We start from the raw sequence: 20743 nt of genomic DNA on the forward strand, positions 1-20743 counted from the left end.
ACCCCAGTATACATATAATTTACTCAGAACACACACTGATTCATGCAGATATCTTAGTGAGTAAGATAGTGAGCTAATTAAACCAAAGGTATTCAGCAGCTCATGAGTCACTGGTTGTTGTCATAGGTGGAGTTTGAGGATCAGGATGTGCACTGCCCCCTCTACTGGCCAGAGGTTAAATAGCTTTAAAGTGTTACAACTACTAAGACTGAAAAAGAAGAAAACATGATATCGACGTAACCTTTTTTTCAGATGGTAGAGTGACGTGATTGTGTAGTGTGATCAGTTTTTTATAAAACGGCTGGCTGCTTAAGCTTTAACATTGCAGTATGTGTTGGCTTCTAATGCACTTTACTCTATTTTACTACAGCAGAAGTATGAAGCAAAAGTCTTTAATTGGAACATGCAGTGGTAGAATTTGTTTATATCAGTGTGCATGTGAAAGGAAGTACATCCAATTTGGTACAAGGTTTGCTGTGTGCACAGTTATAAGTATTATCACTGTTAGTTTTGTTTCTGTTTTTACTGCTACTGCTGATACGACTGGTGTTACTGAAAATAAATTTGATAATCTAACCACAAATCAGGGATTCCTCAGGTTGTTAAAATATAATGTTCAAATGTACTCATCCTACCAGATGTTTTCATTGTACCGATACTGAAATACAGTGTACATTGCAGTCCATGCCATATACATTCCAAACACTAAAATGTATTTCAGAATATATCACCATTTTAACCAAATATATTTTAAAATACATTTTTTTTATTTATGGGGAAATATATGTATGTAAATGTATTTATCAGATGTATGAAAAAATACATAAAATACTTGTCTAATGAACTTTTCTCATTCAAAATGTATTTGTATTCTTAAATTTAATTAGCAAATGAACCTTTAAGATGACAAAAGCAAGGGTTACACTTGATATGCTGCGAAAATTCAGTTCACTGATTTGATATCTTGTTTATTTAAAATACATTTTATGTAAGTGCTGTCTTACTGCATACATACAATGGTTAATGCAATATCATTCATTCAATGTGTGTATATTTAGTAATAGCTGTAACCTTTGCTAAAACTACATAAAACTGAAAAAATATAATAACAAATACACATACATGCATCAAATACATTTTATACATTGCAAAAATGTATTTGATAATTACATTTGAAATATATTTTTTCCATATTGGTTGACTGTATTCACTTTGATGAATAAGGGTCAATGTGTGACTTTAGTAAGATCTGTACTAAAACTCAAGATTTTAGCATGTAAGATTCCTGGGCTCTTTTGCTCAGTAGAAACATCTGAGCAGTAGGAGACCCCAGCGAAGGCTCCTTTGTCCTTCCATCTAATCTTATTGTTGTCTAGCAGAAACTACTGACAATGCAAAGAGATCTTTTTAAATTCATTTTTTATGTTCATGTTCTATGTGTTGCAGCATGAAGAAATAATTGTGAAAGCTAACAACTGCAGATCAGCTCAAATAATTGTGACAGGCCTACATGTGGCATGATAGAAAGGTACTGTAGAGGCACTCTACAAAAACAAATCTGACATACTGTGACCGCTTTGACCAATTTCAATAATCATCCACAGTCCAGGGTAATTCAGTTATTTTCAGGACCCTTGGTATGATTGCTGAAATACATTTGCATAAAATTAGATTAAAAAGTCATGTGTTGTCAGGACATGTCCATGTTGTACTTGAAAAGCATTTAAAATCATTTCACGACCATCAAGCTGAATGTGCTCAGTAGCTTGGTGCTGCTTTTTACTTTGCTTTTTCATAACATTCTGCTGCCACAATCTCAAGCAAAGCTTTGTGGCCCTGTCACTGCCAGCTAGGCAAGGAAAATTAAAACTGTACATATATTGCAAAAGGAGGCCTTTTCTGAACTGCACACTGTGATAAATATACAGTTATCACAGGTCACTTGTGGGTTAGAATGCCACAGTCGCTAAAGAAAGACATTTCTTCTTGCTGCACTAATAAACGTAGAAGGGCACAATCTAATTCGAGTCATTTTTCAGCTTTTCTCTGTTGTGTCTTTCGTGAATCTGGCGAGCAAAAAGAAGCATAAAATCTAATTTGTATTATGACTTGAACTACTTACTGAAAATAAAATCACTCAGCCTGAATCATTAAAAAGTTTACAGTAGCTGTTGCAGAACTGGAGATAATATCTTAAATATCAGGCAACATCTTATCATTCTAAAGCATTCTCCACAGTGCACTTTGATTTGCACGCTCAGTCTGGGGATTTCAGTCACAGCAGCGTTTGGACAGTAATGTGAAGGCACCTGGTTTATGGATTTGGTGGGTAATTTGATCACAAATCAGAAAGGCTCAGTGCCATACACAAGGGAGGCTTCTCTTCTGCAGCTCATGGTCCAAAATAAACATTGTAAACCGAAGAATGGCTAAGAATGGATACCTCACAGAGGCTCTCTCAACCACAAATAGCTACTAGCCTACTGCTCACTGAAAGCTGATTAGGTTTAGTGTACAATAAGTACAGAAGAAATGTTTCTTTGAATCAGTATAGAATATGGTAGAGTAACATCGAATCACTATAATTCAGTTTTTCTAAATTCCTGGCTGCTTTCTATATTCCAGTAGTATGACAGTTCATCTGGCCCGCCATGTGATTAAAAGTGAAGTAGTTATACGTGACTGACAAATTGTACAGCACAGCTCTGCTTACCCGTAATAGACTATTGACTGAGGCTTTGTTCATAATTTTTTTGTCATTTACAAAGCAGCACCACACAAAATGAAGAAATATGTAATCTCATAAAAAGAATCTGTGCTTGAAAAGCCTTCATTTTCCACCTGTGAAAAACTGTCTGCATCTCGGCATTGTCAATGTGTCAATGGGTCTGGCCTATTATACGCATCAAGACTTCAGTAAAATGAATGTTATAGATTAGGGGGTACCACTTTAGAATAAGACTACCCTTATAAAGCATCTATGAATGGTTTAAAATTAGTCTGTTCATGGTTATTAATTAGGTCATAAATGCTTTAAAATCATTAATAAGCAGTTACAACACATTAATAAAAAGGTGAGCTGTTATATCTGATAAATATGAATATGTGACGAAGCTGACTAATGAAAAAGACAAAGTAAGATCAGTAAACATCAAAATATGAGGTTTAACAGTATAAATAAATGAGTGTTCATTATTAGGCAAACAACAGGTCACTGTGGCCCTTTTTATTTATGAATTGTAACTGCTTATTAATGGTTTTAAGGTCTTTATGACCTAATTAATAACCATTAATGAAGTCACTTTAAACCATTCATAAATGCTTTATAAAGATAGTCTTATTTTAAAGTGGTGCTGATTAGGGATACCAATCTCAGACCTCACAGCAATTCAGTTGCTATTTTTTAATGAAATGCATCATGAAATCTCAACATTTTTAAAGAGCAGATTAAATATTAGTGTGTTTAAGAATTATCTTTAAAAATACTTTACACATATGTAATGAAAAAACTACTTACACAGCAGCAGAAAATACAGATATATGCGAAAGTTTGAACACACTGGCCAAATTAAGTTGATTTTACGTGTGCATATAAGTGAACACATCCTCTGGCATATTTCCTGACTTTAACATGTTAGGTAAAATAAAGCATGAAACATAAAATGTGCAATAGCTCTTGCAGCCCTACTTTCTGTATAGGTGCACTTTGTAGTTCTACAATTACTGCAGTCCATCTGTTTCACTGCGTACTTTGTTAGCCCACTTTTACCCTATTCTTCAAGGACCCCCTCAGGACCACCACAGAGCAGGTATTATTAGGGTGGTGGATCATTCTCAGCACTGCAGTGACTCTGATATGGTGGTGGCAGTATGAGTGGAGACAGAGCAGTGCTGCTGGAGTTTTTAAACACTGTGTCCACTCACTGCCCACTCTATTAGACACTCCTACCTTGTCGGCCCACCTTGTAGATATAAAGTCAGAGACAGTAGCTTAGCTGTTGTTGCACAGTTTGTGTTGGTCATCCTCTAGTCCTTCATCAGTGGTCACAGGGTGCTGCCCACAGGACGCTGTTGGTTGGATTTTTTTGGTTGGTGGACTATTTTCAGTTGAACACTGCTATGTCTGATCCACCACCACGTCAGTGTAATTACAGTGCCGAGAATGATCCACCACCCAAATAGTACCTGCTTTGTGGTGGTCCTGTGGCGCCCTGACCACTCATCAAATTATGCAGAGAAACAAAAGGACTACAGTATTGTAGAACAGGAAAGTGCGCTTATATGGCAAGTGGAGCTGATAAAATGAACAGTGAGTGTAGATTCAAGGTATGTGTACCTAATAAAGTGGCCAGTGAGTGTAGACAATAAAAAAACACACCAAACTATTTTTTTTTTATTTGAAAATGTTAGTTTCAAAACAATAGTGTGTACTGTAATAAACACCTTCAGATGTATTTTCACCTCCATATTATATAATTTTTTAAAAACTTACCTCAAGATATACCACCCATGGCATAACCAGCGTGGCCACCAGCAGGTCAGCCACGGCCAAGCTGACGATCAGGTAGTTGGTGGTGGTCTGCAGGGCTTTCTCTCTGGACACAGCCATGCACACGAGCACATTGCCGAAGACGATGACGAAGATGAGCAGAGTGAGGAGCATGGCGTAGTAATTGTACTGGTGCCTCCTGCCTCCGTCTGTAACATTGAAAATGTGGAAGCCATTTTCCAAGAAGCTCTCATTGTAGGCATTCTCTCTGAAGGCTTCCATCAGCTGAGAGGAACAGAGGCCCGGAACAGGCCCTAAAAGCACAGACAAAAGAATGTTTTCATATCAGGCCAAGCTATATGTTCTATATACAGTACAAAAAAATATTGGATCTTTGGAACAATGTCACAGCAAAGCCCATTTTCTTCAATTTCAATAACTAAGATATGAGTTAGAAGAACCTTTTTAAAGTTAATAGAAGCTCCACATAATGTAAAAGTTCTATACCATGTGTCCAACCAAAAGCCATTTAGGAACTTTTATTTTCAAGCATGTTTACACTCCATCAGGTGCACCCTTAAACATAAAGATTCTTAAATGATTCTTGAATTTAATGTACATACAGTTCTAGGAAAAAAACTTTAATACATACAGATCCTTTACATTATGTGAAGGCTCTTTAAGCTTTAAAGTGCCCATATTATTAAAAAACACCTGAATTCTTTTCTCTTTTTTAAATGAAATAGTTAGATTATTAAGCAAAAATGACATAAAACCAGTTTCAACAGTTTCAAACACATTGACATATATTCATAATTATTGCTAAAGTTATAAGGAGTGTTTCAGCCAGGACTGCTTTGTAAAAGAGATGCAATACAGTCCTGCCGATCAGAGCATCTCATTTACATATCTCAATCTTAAAGGCACAGTAACAAATGCAGTCTGATTAATAGTAAGGGATAAAGAGAAGTTGGAAAATAGTTATGTAGAAATAAATTATGACTGATTTTGGTACAAAAACTCACATATTAAAAGAGGACCCCAGGGAAAAAATCAAATAAAAAATTAAAACATGTAAAATATGCATCCTTTAATCCTTTAAAAAAGCTCTTAAGAAAAATGTCTCTTTAAAGATAGATCCATTGAAAGTTTCTTCAGGGAACCAAAACTGATATTAAAAGAATTGTTTTAGTACCTCTTTATTTTAGATTGTAGGACACCTGGAACAGCTTTTCACCTGGAACAGTTTGCCTCGGCATTCAATCTCCATTTGGCTTAAGAATCTACCGTCTTTGCTCTGAGGCACAGATCCATTCCTTTGGGCCTGTGGGAACCCCACTCTGTCTTGGTTCATTTCTCTGTTTATGGGAGACTGGCTCTCACATGTTGTTCTTATTGTTCCTTCAAAGCCTGTTTGAGCTGTGCATGTACCTTGACTAACTGGGCCAGGACTCTCCCCTCCCGCCCACTGCACTCCCTGTACCATGTCCAAGAAACGCAGGCAAAAACAAGGCTCCCACATATGCGCCATATGCTAAATAACAGGACAGTGCAATAATGAGAGCCTGGCCGCTTCATAATCATCTCAACAAAGCAAGCGCTGTGCACATTGTGTCCGAAGACAGCTTTTCTAAATAGCAGGCTGTAATTGATATTCACTACACACTTATGGATACTGTGCAGTCAAGCAAAATTGCAATATTTGTGAGCTCAGCAAGTATTATCTTCATAATTAAGAAATGTAAAGAGGAAAATTGCTTGAGTATGGAATATGCCGCAATGCTCACCACACCAATTTCAATCTTAATACACGGTTAAAATAGCACAAAGGAAAAAGCTGTGATTACTTCATTTTACCATTTTAAGCTGCGTACACTAAATAATGCTGCACAAGCTTTTTGCAGAGGTTATGCCACATTATGCTGTATTTTTCTGTCACTTACAATTAGCTACTAATTGCAGACACATTGTTCAGTTTTATGCATTGAAATCCTCAGATTATCCGTCTTGAAAACTCAAAACAAGGCACTTGTTTAGGCAAAACTCCAACAGTGATCATACAACAGAGAGTACCTCTATGTGGCAACTGACTCATGTAATTCACTCCCGACATTTAGCCGAAGGTAAGAAACGCAACCCCGCATTAGAGTCAAATCTTTTCAACCAGACTGAATAGATCCAAAGGCTCTGCCTGCAGGCGAAAGCATTGAACTCATCTTCACTTTCTGTCTTGCATGAAAGACATGCTTTACGGTCTGCAGACACAATTATATGAATGGGCCGCGTGCGTCTGTTCACATAATAAATCGATGCATCAATTTGTGGATGCTTTTCACCCATGCAGCACCCTGGGCAATAAATGAACCACAATGATTTCCTCAAAGATGCAAATGGAAGACTATGCTCTTGCTGAGATGATCTTTTCATGCTAATGTGATAACTTTGGTCTCTAGGCAATGCGATCTATACGTCTTGAATGCATTTAAACTTCCAGATAACGATCTTGGACAGTTTGTTGTTCTGTGACTCCTCTTTCTGAGTTTAGCCCGCTGACAGCTTCTCAGACACAATCTTGATGGGCCCTTTTAGCAATTCATGAAGAGGCGACCTTCCATCCTTATCACTTTCAATACTTCTGGGACCATTTTTGGAAAGAATATCATTATTAAAGAAAAGTTCAGCGAGCAGCAAACATATTCCAGAATTAGGTTTTGAGATGTGTTTTGCAGGCCATAGAAATGCACAGATGTAGGGATTCTGAAGTGAGGATATTATGGCTATTTTCATGTACATATCTGCTGAGACTGATACATAACATATAAGAGTTTCACTTCAAAGTGCTACATATGTATTTGTCAGATATGACAAGTTTCACAAAAACAATAACAGCTGACATATAATGGTAATCACATAAAGATGTTTACCATTATATGTCTAATAAAGGTGATAATAAGGTCTAATAAAGGTGATATTAATCATGATTTAGCATTGGTATTACTTATATGTGAAAAGCCCACTTCCACCAACATAAATCACAAAAAAAGCCTATAATGTACAGAGCCCTGCTGGTGACATCCCGTACAAATTAAAATAATGCGTAGCCACAACTTAGTAAGGCATGGGAAAGAAATAATTAAGTCGTGGCCATGACTTAGTAAGGTGTAGGGACAAGATCCTAATGCATGGCCACGACTTAGTATGGCATGGGAATGAGATAATTAAGTCTTGACCACAGCTAATTAAGGCATGATCTTGATCCCATGCCTTACTATGTTGTGGCCATGACTTAATTATCTCATTCTGACACCTTACTAAGTCATAGCCATGCATTAGGCTCTCATTCCCAGGTGTTAATATGGCGTGGCCATGCTTTATTTTAATTTATACGGGATGTCACCATCAGGACACTGTAATGATACTTTTTGGAATGATTTATTTACAAAATGTTGAAATCAGGACTAAATCTACCTGGATTAGCATGATGGAGCAACATAACTTTTATTTCTAGAGGTTTACAAATGCAGTAAAATGAGTAAAGTGGAAATATTTTAGTGGAGTAGCCCTGTGTCACATAAACATTCTACTCTTCTGCAGTGCAACAAATACATCATTAAACAGTTTGGAAACATTGGTCAAATGTAATCAACTGTCTGATGTCGATAATGTTTAAGCATATCTGCCGATACCAGTACAATTCAGATAATTGTGCGTCCCAACAAATGACTACTAATGTAAACATCGGCCCATGGTCATCAAACTTGCAAATGGTCAAATCTGGCTATAAAATGATTGCATGCAAATTTCACTGATAATTCATTAGTTATTCATGAATTTCATCTTTGCCATATACATACTCAAACTCATGTTTGGAAGAAATCTGTGTAAATTTGAGCATAATGTTTTAGCAGCATGGGGGGCAGTGAACGTCCTGCATGACCTCAAGCTCTGCCTGTAAGGACACCCACTGGCTCATGAGCCTGCTGAATACTTTTATTTTATTGGCTCTCTGTCAAAACATCTACATGAATAAGAGTGTTGTGCTTTATGCAAATCGTATGTATATGAGGGCAAATTTGGGTGTGTCCACTGCTAATTATACATAAATAAGGCACTCAATCAATTGCACTCAAAACACCGCTTGTCTCATCATCATAAAACTTTCCTGAATCAGACGTGGACTGGATCGTATGTCATTTAGGACAGTCAAATTTGCACATCTTTCTACACAACTTTGATGAATAAGGGCCAAAATGACTATGGCTGTGTCTGAAACATAATGCTGCCTACTCAGACAGTGCTCTGAGGCAGGAAGGCACCCAGTTGTTATGGACTGAATGTGTATATAAAATGCTGCCTGCTTAGGTTCCTCTTTTTTCCTCGTTTTTAAAAGGCAGTATAGAAGTATCCTTCAATGCCTAACATATCCCATAGTCCTGTGTGTCAGTACCAGGGTGGTTAGGAGAAAAATGCTAAATCATGCCAAACTTACTGAACAGCTACTTTTTCTTTCAGTATTTTGTTTTATTTCATCCTTTTAGAACAAATGCGACAGCTCTGTATTGGCTGTGTCTGAAATGTAATAAACATTGCCTAATCATACAGTACTCTAATGAAGAAAGGCACCTAGTCATGTCTGAATGGAGTTGTTTAAATAAAACACTGTCTGCTGTGGTTCCTCAATTTTTCAGTTTTTTGAAGGAAGAACAGATGTATTCTTCACTGCCTTGTTCTTTTTGTCAGCGCCAATGCAGTTAGGAAAAAATAGCAGAAAACAGCAGCGCTGACAGAGTGGAGGAGAGAGACTGATTTGTGTACAAATACAATACTTTTTATTTTGGTGAGCATGCTAGCCTTTTTAAAACACTTGTAAAGTAAGCTAACATCTAATGCTAACAGCTAGCAGTAAGCTTTTGGTGTCTTGGCAACAATGTGACGTATTGCTGCCTTTGAAGCGCTTCTCAAATGTTGTTGGGTAGCAATCTTCTAAGGCCCTGACAGCTATGCATGGATAACACTGCCTTCAGTCAAAGTCCTTATAGGAAAGTCTATCCCCCAGGCAGCCATCTTAGAAATCCCACCAGGCAGTTATTTCCAGTCATACAAGACCAGGAGAGACCTAAAAACTCGAAACTGAAGGCCAACTTTGAAACATAAGCTTGAAATTAATGATAAAATCTAACAAAAATCTCATAATTAGTTTTAGCATTTGCTCAACAACACTCAGTAAGTGTTTTGTGGCTTGTTCTGACTATTGCACTTGCGCAGATCTCCTCAACAGAACCCAAGTAGATGAAGGCTTTTTCCAGGTGCAGTATAACCAGCAAGCTGATTGGCTCATTTTATTTAAGGGACCTTCTCCACAAGCAGACGCCATGTTGAGCGTTATGAGTTTTCCCGTTTATTTTCTAACCAGTCACCTGTCTTCTCCTTTAAAACGACTCTGCTTCAGTTTTGAACGCAGCCATTATGTCTGTTTTTATGTTTTGCTGCGTGTTTTTGCTAATGTAAGCTAGCGTAAGCTAAGAGAAGCTAATGCTTAGGTAGCCTAGCCAATAAAAAGCCAGTTCAGAATGCTAGCTGTATTCTGAGTTTTTGTATATGTAATGCTGATAATTATAAAATAGTGGTAAATCTGACAAAAAAAGTTTTTGGGGGACTATTTTGCCTCACAGTGTCCAACATGTACCCCTCCACCAAGTACATATATTTAAAAATACACTTTTAGGCCAAAATTGTATCCAAAAGTACCATAAAACAATGTCTCGAACCTCAGGAAGTGTATTTGTAACCATTTCATGTTATAACTTTCTGTGAGGAAGTTTTCAGAGGTACTAAACCCTCTAGATGCCTGGTTCACCACCACTGTGAACAATTCTGGCTCGGCAAGTTTCTCTAGAACAGAGCAAACACACCAAACCAGTCTGAATGACTTTGTTTACATCTCAACTATTTAATTATGCACAAATTTTGAAGAGTTAGTAGAATTCCCCTTTAAAGTATCGTGATGTTATCTTGTTTGCCAAATTGTTCACCCTTAGCGCAGAGCATGGAGCTGTTACACGTATCAGACATCAGCCTTTAATGGAACTACATCAGTTCCTGTTAACCAAAGGTAAATGTAGATGCTGTTCACAGAAACAGAGAAAGGGATGGCAGTGATAAAACAGGTCAGTGTCATTTAATGTTATTTTACTCCGTGCAGCAGGTGACCTTGACACCGCGCTACACAGAGCATTTTGTAATGTGTACTTGCAGCAGCTTCTTATTGCGACAGAGGAAGTGAAATGAGATGGCTGGGATGAGATACAAGCCTCACGCGTTAACTGAACATCAGCAGAGGTTGTTCAGAAAAGCATCCACTGACCGAATGAGCTTGTCACTCAATCGGTTTAGGGATAAAGAGGGAAGGTTGCAGTGTTGCTTAATTGATGTAAACTCTTATGAATTAATTATGGGAACCCACTCCAATGAAACCCATGATAACAGCAAGGCTAAATACTGTGTCTAGCTCATTATACATTATTCATTGGAGCAGTTACTCTCATATTCATGTTAAATTGATGAACAATATGCACCTGGAAGCTATATATGTTTTTATCTGCTTTAATTATTGTTTTATGTCACTATCAATCTACAGAAAAGGAAATCTGTCCAGGAGTATATTAAAAACCAATAAGCCTTCCAGACTACTACCTGAATATTCTGCTTGACTAAGCATTTGCAGCTGTTCCATAATATATATACTGATAGATATGTTATATAATAAATAACGTGAATTCCAGGAGCTAGTTGTGACCAAAGCTATTATCTTTTGTGATAGTGGCCTTCGCTAAAGGATGTAGCTCACATACACATTTGTAAATACGTGTTTACACTGGATGACATTACAGGGTAGGCATTGCTGAGACTATTTTTGAAATCAAATGCAGCTTTATAAGTACTTATACATGCACTACTGTTCAAAGGTTTAGGCATCACCTTTTATAACACTCTCATCTTTTGGGCTTCAGTGCAAAAAAAGCCCCCCCCCCCAATAAAAAAAAGACTTCAACAAGTTGATGCTCTAAAGGGACTCCACCCACTAGCATCTAACCCCCACACACCCCTTTAATTACGCCGCTGCTTTATATACAAAGACAGTGCAGTTTTAAATCTTCTATAGACCCTAAAAGGTATTTTTAGATGCTTTATTCAATATTCCAAGGATTTGGAGTTATTATATACCTTAAATTCTCTATTGTAATTTCTAGCTACAATAATTTGTGAATAGATATATATTCATGTATGGGGCATTCTGTGTGTTGACTTTATTATACTTTGACTTTATTATAACTTCATTCTCAATGTTTTCTCAGTGACTTCAGAGTCGTCTAAAGCACAGTTCATCATTCTGGACACAGCTAATGTCTCCTTTTTCACAGCTTCCTAGTGTCCCACTAATTATTTAAAACCTATAAAACTGCACAGAATTCACATACCGAGATTCATTTCATGTGTATGTTGATGTATATTGTTGAAAGCACTGCATGCATCCATACATACATACTCATGTTTTGTGTACCCACAATCTCAGCTGTAACCTACACCAGTTCACATGTGGGCCATGAAATCCCTTATTGGTTTTCATCCTGTTTTACTAGTGCATCCTTTTCAGGGTCGGCTTTGGTCAAGGTAGTGGACACTGACGCCAGACAGATCGGATGATACACCATAGTCATGTAATTTCAATGACATTTTGCATGTTACGCATTCAATACGCAATTCAATATTAGTCTAGTACCTTTTAATGTGAATCGTGTGTCTTATGATTCGTAAATAGAGCACTATGTGTGACTCCTGATAAGAGCATGCACTACAAAAATGATGCTTGTCCCAGTGAACTGGCCTATTTAGAGGGATTCTTAAAAACAAACCCCTTTTTTGACCTGGGACTCAAGAGCAATGTTTCCTCTAGAAAAAGAAGAAGTATGCAACTTCAGATTGGTTTGGTTATTGTATTATAATAGCCAGTTCATGCTGAAAATAGCCAACGCTCGGGAGAAACTACAAATGAAACTGGATACAGGACACAAGCTGCCCTTCGCCTGCTCTCTCTCCCTCTCAATACACACACACACACACACTCTTACTTGTTTGTCTTACTTGTGAGGACCTTCTTTGATTTGATTTAAGTCGCTAGACACCTACACCTAATCCTAAGCCTAAACTTAACCTTAAGTTAAGAGTAATCTTTGAACTCTTTTAGTTTTTCCAAAAAAAATGTATGTATATATATATAATTTTCTCCTCGCTTGTGCAAAACTGTCATGTGTCATCCCACTGAGGACATGCAGTCCTCGCAAAGATAGCAAGACTAGCACACACACACACACATACTCACAGCCACAGGCTTACACACACACACCCTGCGTAAACGAGGAAAGTGTCCAGGTGCTTCTTTGTAACTTTGCCTTGAGACTGGTAGACAGTAATAACCTCACAAACAGCCACTAATCTGCGCGTGAAACACACAGTGAGGCTGCCGAGGGTCACTCAGCTCACTAAGTTCTACTCAAATCCCCATCATCTCTAATAACTGCTGACCGAACAGCCGTTAGGACAAACACACAGAGACACGGCGAGCTCGCTCACCTTACGGATCAAGTTTCATCAAAGGAGGAGAAGAATCCAGCTGTTCGTCTTTTACATCCAGTGCTGTCCCCTCGTCGCGTGTGTCCATGAGGAACAGCTGGAGCGCTCTCCTCTCTGTACTGATCCTCGGGCTGCGAGCCTGCACGCGGGCGGAAAGCAACTCCCTCCAAAAAAGCGCATCATAGGGATCCGCAGAGGAGCCGAACGGAGCTGCGCTCTTCCCGCGGCAGCCGTGGCTTCACAGCGCTGACCGCTGAGGCGCTCATCATCGGTCCGGTGCGACGCGCAGTTCTGCGCAACCTGCGCAAGTAGCCACGTCCCGCGCCGGAGCTGTCAGAGCGCGCGCTTACGCACCCGGTAACCTTCAGAGGCTACTCAGCGGAGACTGAAGAGGTGGGAACAAAACAAGGCGGGGCTTCTGAATGAACATACGTGAAAAACAGAAAAAGTGTTTGTTTCACAGAGAAACCAAAGTCTGATAATGATAAAGACTCAGGATCTCCATTCACCTCTTATTCATCTACACACAGCCAACAAACACTGAATCACACCACCGCTTCTGCACTCTTAAAAAGGTGGTGCTTCAAGGGTTCTTCAGTAAAGAAAATGGTTCCGTATAGAACCACGAACACTCAAATAACCATTTGCATGATTAAAGGGTTCTTTGCATTATGAAAGGGTTCTTCATGGAAAATGTGCATGAATGTGCTATAGAGAGTTCTATATAGCACCCAAAAGGGTTCTTCTATTCTTACAAGCTTGACACCATAACAATAAAATAAACCGTTTGGGTGATATTTAGAACCATCTACAGCACATTCTCCATCAGAAGAACTTTTTCACGATGCAAAGAACCCTTTAATCACTCAAAGGATTCTTTGAGTTTTCATGGTTCTATAAAGAACCATTTTCTTCACCATAGAACCATTGAAGCACCACCATTTGTATGAGTGTACTTCATTACTTCATTACATGTAGTTGGACTTTAACTACACTGTCAAAAAAAGGATGGTTCCTTAAGGGTTCTATGGTAAAAAATGGTTCTATATAGAACCATGAACACTCTAAGAACATTTGCATGATTAAAGGGTTGTTTGCATCATGAAAGGGTGATGGAAAATGCGCATGAATGTGCTATAGACGGTTCCATGTAAAACCTTTTTGAAAACAGTTCTATATAGAGCACCCAAAAGGGTTCTTTTTTCCATTGTTAAAAACTTGACACTGTAATAATTGAAGAACCCTTTTGGGCGCTCTGTATAGAACTGTTTTCCATCACTCTGAAGAACACTTTCATGATGCAAAGAGCCCTTTAATCATGCAAAGTGTTCTTTGAGTGTTCATGGTTCTATAAAGAACCATTTTCTTTACTATAGAACCATTGAAGCACCACCTTTCATATGAGTGTACTTCATTACTTTATTACATGTAGCTGGACTTCAACTACTCTTAAAAAAGATGGTTCCTATTTAGTACCATGAATTCTAGAGAACCATTTGCATGCTTAAATGGTTCTTTGCAGGGTGAAATAGTTTTTCAGATCGATGGAGAATGTCTTGCATATGGTTCTATATATAAAATGGCAGCAAGGAGGTTTCTGCTATTGTTACGTTGTCAAGCTTCAGACGTCTGGTCTCAGCAGCACTGTGAACAGTTCTGACTCGGTAAGAACAGAGCATTTCACAACAAATCACTCTGAATAACTTTGTTTACATCTTAACCTCTTAGTTATGCAGAAATGCATGAAAAAATGGTGGAATTCACCAGTTAGCTTCCATCACCACTAGACGCCACAGACCGCCTCGACATCTCTTTATCTCCCTCTTATTCATGATGCATCTCATTCATGATAACTGTTTTTCAACAGATCCTTCCTGCAACAAATGTTATTTATAATAATATAATATATTTTAAGATCTTGTAGTATTGTAAACACACACACACTTTCTAAACCGCTTGTCCTTCTGGGTCGCAGGGGTGCTGGAGCCTATCCCTGTGGTCATTGTGGGGATGGCAGGATACACCCTGGACAGGTTGCCAGTCCATTGCAGGGCAGACTAGTATTGTAAACATTTAGGTTGATGTTAGACGATGGATGGAGTTACATAACAACAGTGAGTAAACAAGCAAATTGTCTTGTTTTATTCAATGAAAATACTTCTCGAATGGGATGGAGGCATCAATTTTTCTTTTTTTGCACTGAGGCCCATAAAGATCCTTGTTATGGAAAAAACAGTGCTCACAGGTTCTGTTCTTTGTGTTTGAGTTGCAGTGTAATGTCGATGTCCTAGAAGCAGGAGCATTTTGCTGATCAATGGTCAAATATCTCCTAATTAAAACTTTGGAGCCATTAAACCCTTAACAAAAAGTTCTGAAGTTTCCCTAAAAAAAAACTTTAATAACCTGTTATTGCAGCAAGGTACATTATTCTCACTAGTAAAATGGACTCTCAAACTTTATTGTTACACTGTTTAATTTTGCCTGCTTTACCTTTGAAACCTCTGTCTTTGTTGTTCTTATCTAATGCTGCAGCCTCAGGGTGGCGCTATAGAGAACGTTTGTTGTATACTCTCCTCTCCAGCCCAACCTGCAAAAGTTTTGGTGCCTTGGTATAATTACATGTTTTTTGTGAACATTTTGTGAAAATAAGTTACACGTCCTCTACAGAGAACACTCTTCTGCACATTATAATGCACATTTATTGTTGAATTTAAAGTAGCACTATACATTTATGGTGTGTGTGTGTGTGTGTGTGTGTGTGTGTGAGTGCGATGCTGTGGAATTTCTCAGTTTTTTGGACCGTTTCATACATCTTTAAGTATTAATGTTGCATGCTTAGACTGAAAAAGAAGCTCCAACTCAATGTTTAGGTCTTAAGTGCACAATCGACATTATACTGATGAAGATATCATAACAATAGTAAATAATTTACTTACATTTTCAGAAGACACATCCTTCACCAGGTTCTCTTTGAATACTCTCGTAATACACTTGTGCTTATTGGATTACAAAATGCTCTTCCTCACATTGCATGCAATTGCATATTTCCACCAGGGAGGTCTCCAAATCCCAAATCCCCAAAACTTACATAATGTAGCTTTAAAATTGAAAAAAAAAAAAAGAAAAACATAAAATGTGGCCTGTTATGGCCGTTTTATACGTTATGGCACATTTTATATTTTATTTTTTTTTCCCCCATTATGTGAAATTCTGCAAATAAACAGTAATTGTGCACTGAAATAAACCAATGCCATATTTAATTTCCTTTCTGTAAAAGATGATTACTTTCAATTATAAAATCAACAACAGATTTGACTGGGGGTTGTTTGCAGCATTTTGCATGAAGTAACTAGTAAAATCAATGCCTCATACTGATATAAGAGGGGAAAATAGGTATCTGGTTTATAACGTTTGAAACACAACATTGCCTATTAAAAAACTCCAAAAAAGCACAGAATACTTCTGTCTGTTTCAAGATATGTGTGTCTAACCAGCAAGTCTTGGGAGTTAAAGTCTTTCTTTGTATGCGGTTAAATCTTGGATCAAGACAGTGGAATAAACCCACAACATAAGCACAAAATCCTGGCGAGCTTTAGAGTGAAATGGAGAATAGTGGCGGCCTTCACTTAGCTAACAATAAAAGTATTTCACAAGATCTAATACACACTGAACGTTGTCCTTAAATTGCATATAACCATAAATTTACCACCCAGACAGAATAAGAACAATACTTCTCTTTTATTTCTGTGTCATCTGCAGAGTATTTGATGATGAGAGCAGTTTGTTTTTTATTTTTGTGCTCTGCACGGTGAAAAGCCATTTTTGTGATTCAAGCTTTCGAGGCTCCATTGCGAAGTGAAAAGTACAAAATGAAGTTCTCAAACAAAGAAATATCAGCCGAGCTGCCAATAAAGAAAGCATGAGTACTACCATGCGTGAGCTGACAAATGTTATTTAGCCCCCCCTTCCTAAGTAAATGTACATTATTAGCACAAATCTATAGTTTTTTCTCATTCACAATGTACTGTAATAGCATGGCGCGACCTGAGGGGGCGCGACCTGCTCCAATGCAGTGCTGCCTCTGCTGTTCTACCAAAACCGGCTCTGGTTCTACAAGAGATTGACTAACGTACTGTTCAGCCAATCTCACTAAAATAAACATTAGACCTGATTCAAAATCTGTAATATACAGAGTAAAACAGTGTGTAAGTGAAAATCCACATACAATATGGTTCTGTAATTTGGCAAATTATGGTCAGTATGGCTGAATTCAGTATTTTTACTTAGTTGCTTGTTAACACTATCTAGCTAAATTCAGTTAACTTTGGGTTTAAATGAGGTAAAGAAAAGAGGCTAGGCTAAAGCTAACATTAGCTAACTCGCTGACAAACCAACAAGTTTAACCCATAGAGTCTCTGGTTTAGCTCATCTCATAGTGAGGGATATAAATAACACTATCGACAGCTCTTTATATCGTCTGTTTTTAGATTTCTCTTCGGTATTTTGAAAGAATGACACCAATATTTGTTATATATTGTTGTTTACTGTAGGCTAATGTCAGTGAGAAGGACGAGGCTGAAGTTGCTTCCTATGCGCCAGATTCTTGTTTGAACTGTCTCGTTTCCAGGCGCCAGAATGCACCTGCTGCGGCATTTAAGGTGGAACGGAAAAGTTCAAACACGAAGCTTTGTGTGAAAAGGTCATTATAACAGTTTTACATCCCTCAATTCCTCAACCTGTAGATAGAAATTTCGTCGAAGGCCAGTCAAACGAGAAGATTTTCACTGGTTAAAATAACAAAAAAATAAAGTGATCTCTCATTACTTCCTTGAGTTTTCGGGGATTTGAGTTGAATGAATGTGTTACACAGGAAGAGTGGGAGAGAAAGAAGTTGAAGGACACTGACAGAACTGAAGGAACAGATCTGATGAAGGTTAGTGATCAAGAAGGAAGCAAGGGAGAGTTGTAAAGGCTTTTGGTTAAAAATTAATACGGAATTTAGCTTCACTTAACTGAGAAAATATAATATTTGTGAAATTCCCATAGCTTATTAAACAAGCCTACAGAGCAAAATCACCCTCTTTCTGATGGCACCAACTGAGACTGATCTATAATCTTTGAATTTGTTATATTAATATTTAGGACCTTGCAGCTTATCTAAGAGAAAGGAGATAGCACTCCTTGACTTCAGTACCTTTGCTTGATCTGTGCCTGCTGTAATTTGATGTATATAGTGTTTGTTATACTGGCTCTGGGCTTAATACAAACTACAAAGGGACAGATCTACTCTGTGCCAGTTTGACCAAAAAAAACATTTTTTGATATACGTAACACAGCTGATGTGATTTTCTGGATTCTGCTAACCTCTGACTTAATTAATTAATTAATTAATTAATCAATGTGCATATGAATAAGCTTGGTGGAATCGGGTTGTTATAGTCTGGAGCGCATGGTGGAGAGAACACGTATGTGGCCTCCCTGATGGTTTCCCCAAGGTCATTCTCTCCATCCTACACTGCTCAAGCGTGGAGTGCTCATGTACTGATGAGGAGCGCACTGCATGCTTTGCTGTAATCTGCTAGCATACAGTTGGCTGACTGGAAAGTCTTTGACTCCTTCCTTCAAGCATTGGGCTTCTTTGCGCACAGCTGTGGCAGACTCTGGCCTTCTCTGGCTCATAGCAGATGCTATGTCTGGCTGGCCCAGTCCCTCTTCTCTTAGATCTGTAGAACCGTCCTGAGGTGTCTACCAAGGGTTACAGAACGTTTGTTCATAATTGAACAAGGATTCATTGGAACGGTACAAGCTAGTGTCCTTACACTTGTTCAGCAGCCAGTGCAGTTCAGGGCCCCCAACCAGCCTTCACTGTGATTCTTTGCCTCTTGGTCCCTGAAGCCAGCTGTAACCCTGCCTTATAGTAGATGTGCAGATTCACTCCTGCTACCACATATCAGCTCCTCCCTGGCACTCCACCACTGGCACCAAAAACAAAGCAGCTCAGCACTAAGATACACACCTAGCCAAGAACAGGGATCTCTCCAAGGGAGCTACTGAAAAGTAGACCATGCTGTTCAATCCAAAGGGCTGCTTCTTTTTTGAGGTTTCCAAGAAATTGATGGCTTTTGTATGTTATACATGACAAAAGTATTCCCAAGACCTGTTGAAAAAAGGCAATTCAGAATTTATGGTTGCTATTTTGGCTTAGCAAGTGTGTAGACAGATTATGTAACTAATTGGTTGGGGCCTTCCTTAATAGGAGGGATTGCCATGGGAATTGTTTTTGTTGTTAGATATGCTGTGCAGCCAGGGCTTGTGTGCCCATATAAGAAATTCAGGCAATCACTTAGGGCGGCACTTGAGCAAGAGCGCCAAAATGTGCCAAATAATCTATCACCTATGAGCAACTTCATTGCAGATTACATCATTTTACCAAGCTGTCTATGACTGGCTAAGGAAAGTATCAGTCATTGTGCAAGCTTCTCCAACCCCACTCGCACCTTTGCAAAAAGCTAGCTAGCTTAGCTGACACTGAAAGTATATAACAGCACATTATAGGCATTTAGTGCTGCATATTCATAGCGAAGTATCAGTTTAGATAAACAGCAAGTGAATTTTTACAGGATTTATCTGACTAACAGCTTTGGCAATAAGTACTCTATTTAGAAGCAGATTATTGGAGTGATTGAGCAGAGATTCGTTGGGGAGTTATTTGTGTATTGAACCATGCATCGCAAGTCTTAAAGGACTTAAGCTGGCTACCTGTGTTGCTTTTATGGCCAAAAGTATTTGGACACACCGCCTAATTATTGATTTCATGTGTTTCAGCCACACCCTTTACTAACAGATGTATGAAGTCAAGTACATAGCCGTGCAACCAACATAGATAAAGACTGACAGTAGAATAGGTCGTACTGGAGAGCTCAATGACTTTAAACATGGGACTCTGGAGCAGTGGAAACGTGTTATTTGGAGCGATTAATCACCCGCCACTATCTGGCAGTCTGATGGATGAATCTGGGTTTGGCATATGCCAGGAGAACATTACCTACTGGGTCTGTACCAACATTACAATTTGTGTAGGAGGGGTTATGGGCTGTTTAGGGGCTTGGCCTCTTAGTTTCAGCGAAAGGTAATGGTGATGCTACAGCATATAGACACATTTTACACAGTTCTATGCTTCCAAGAGTTTGGAGAAAGCCCTTTCCTGTTCCAACATGACTGTACTCCTGCGCACGAAGCGAGGTCCATAAAGACATGTTTTGGTGAGTTTGCTGTGGAGGAACTCGAGCGGCCTGCACAGAGCACTGACGTAACCCCACTGAACACCTATAGGTTGAATTGGAATGTCAGCTGCAAGCCAAGCATTATTGTCTGGCCTCACAAATGCTCTTTTGCCTGAATGGGCACAAAGAAGAGTGGAGGCTGTTATAGTCATAAAAAGGTGCAAATCCGTATTAATGCCCATGGTTTTGGAATTGGTTGTCCAGTGAGCTTATACAGGTGAGATAGTCACATGTCCACATACTTTTGGTCATGTAGTGTATTACTAGCCTATTTGCCCCAGACTCAGCATCAGGGGTTCATTTTGTGCCCCACTAGCCAATCATAATGCCCTACTAAACC

At 38.6% G+C, this 20743-nt stretch overlaps 1 protein-coding gene across 1 annotated transcript in view; it reads right to left on the bottom strand.

The window, feature by feature from the left end:
- drd2a (dopamine receptor D2a) overlaps nucleotides 1-13315 on the bottom strand; it is a 29161-nt gene extending 15846 nt beyond the window's left edge. The window contains exons 1-2 of the mRNA XM_036598669.1: nucleotides 13121-13315; nucleotides 4493-4803 (exon numbers count right to left, since the gene is read on the bottom strand). Of these exons, the coding sequence (XP_036454562.1) occupies nucleotides 4493-4771 (279 nt within the window). The 5' untranslated portion in view covers nucleotides 4772-4803; nucleotides 13121-13315. The remainder of the gene's footprint in view (nucleotides 1-4492; nucleotides 4804-13120) is intronic.
- Between the last annotated feature and the right edge of the window lie 7428 nt (nucleotides 13316-20743).

The sequence above is a fragment of the Colossoma macropomum genome, unplaced genomic scaffold, assembly GCF_904425465.1.
Source record: "Colossoma macropomum unplaced genomic scaffold, Colossoma_macropomum, whole genome shotgun sequence".
NCBI lineage: Eukaryota > Metazoa > Chordata > Actinopteri > Characiformes > Serrasalmidae > Colossoma > Colossoma macropomum.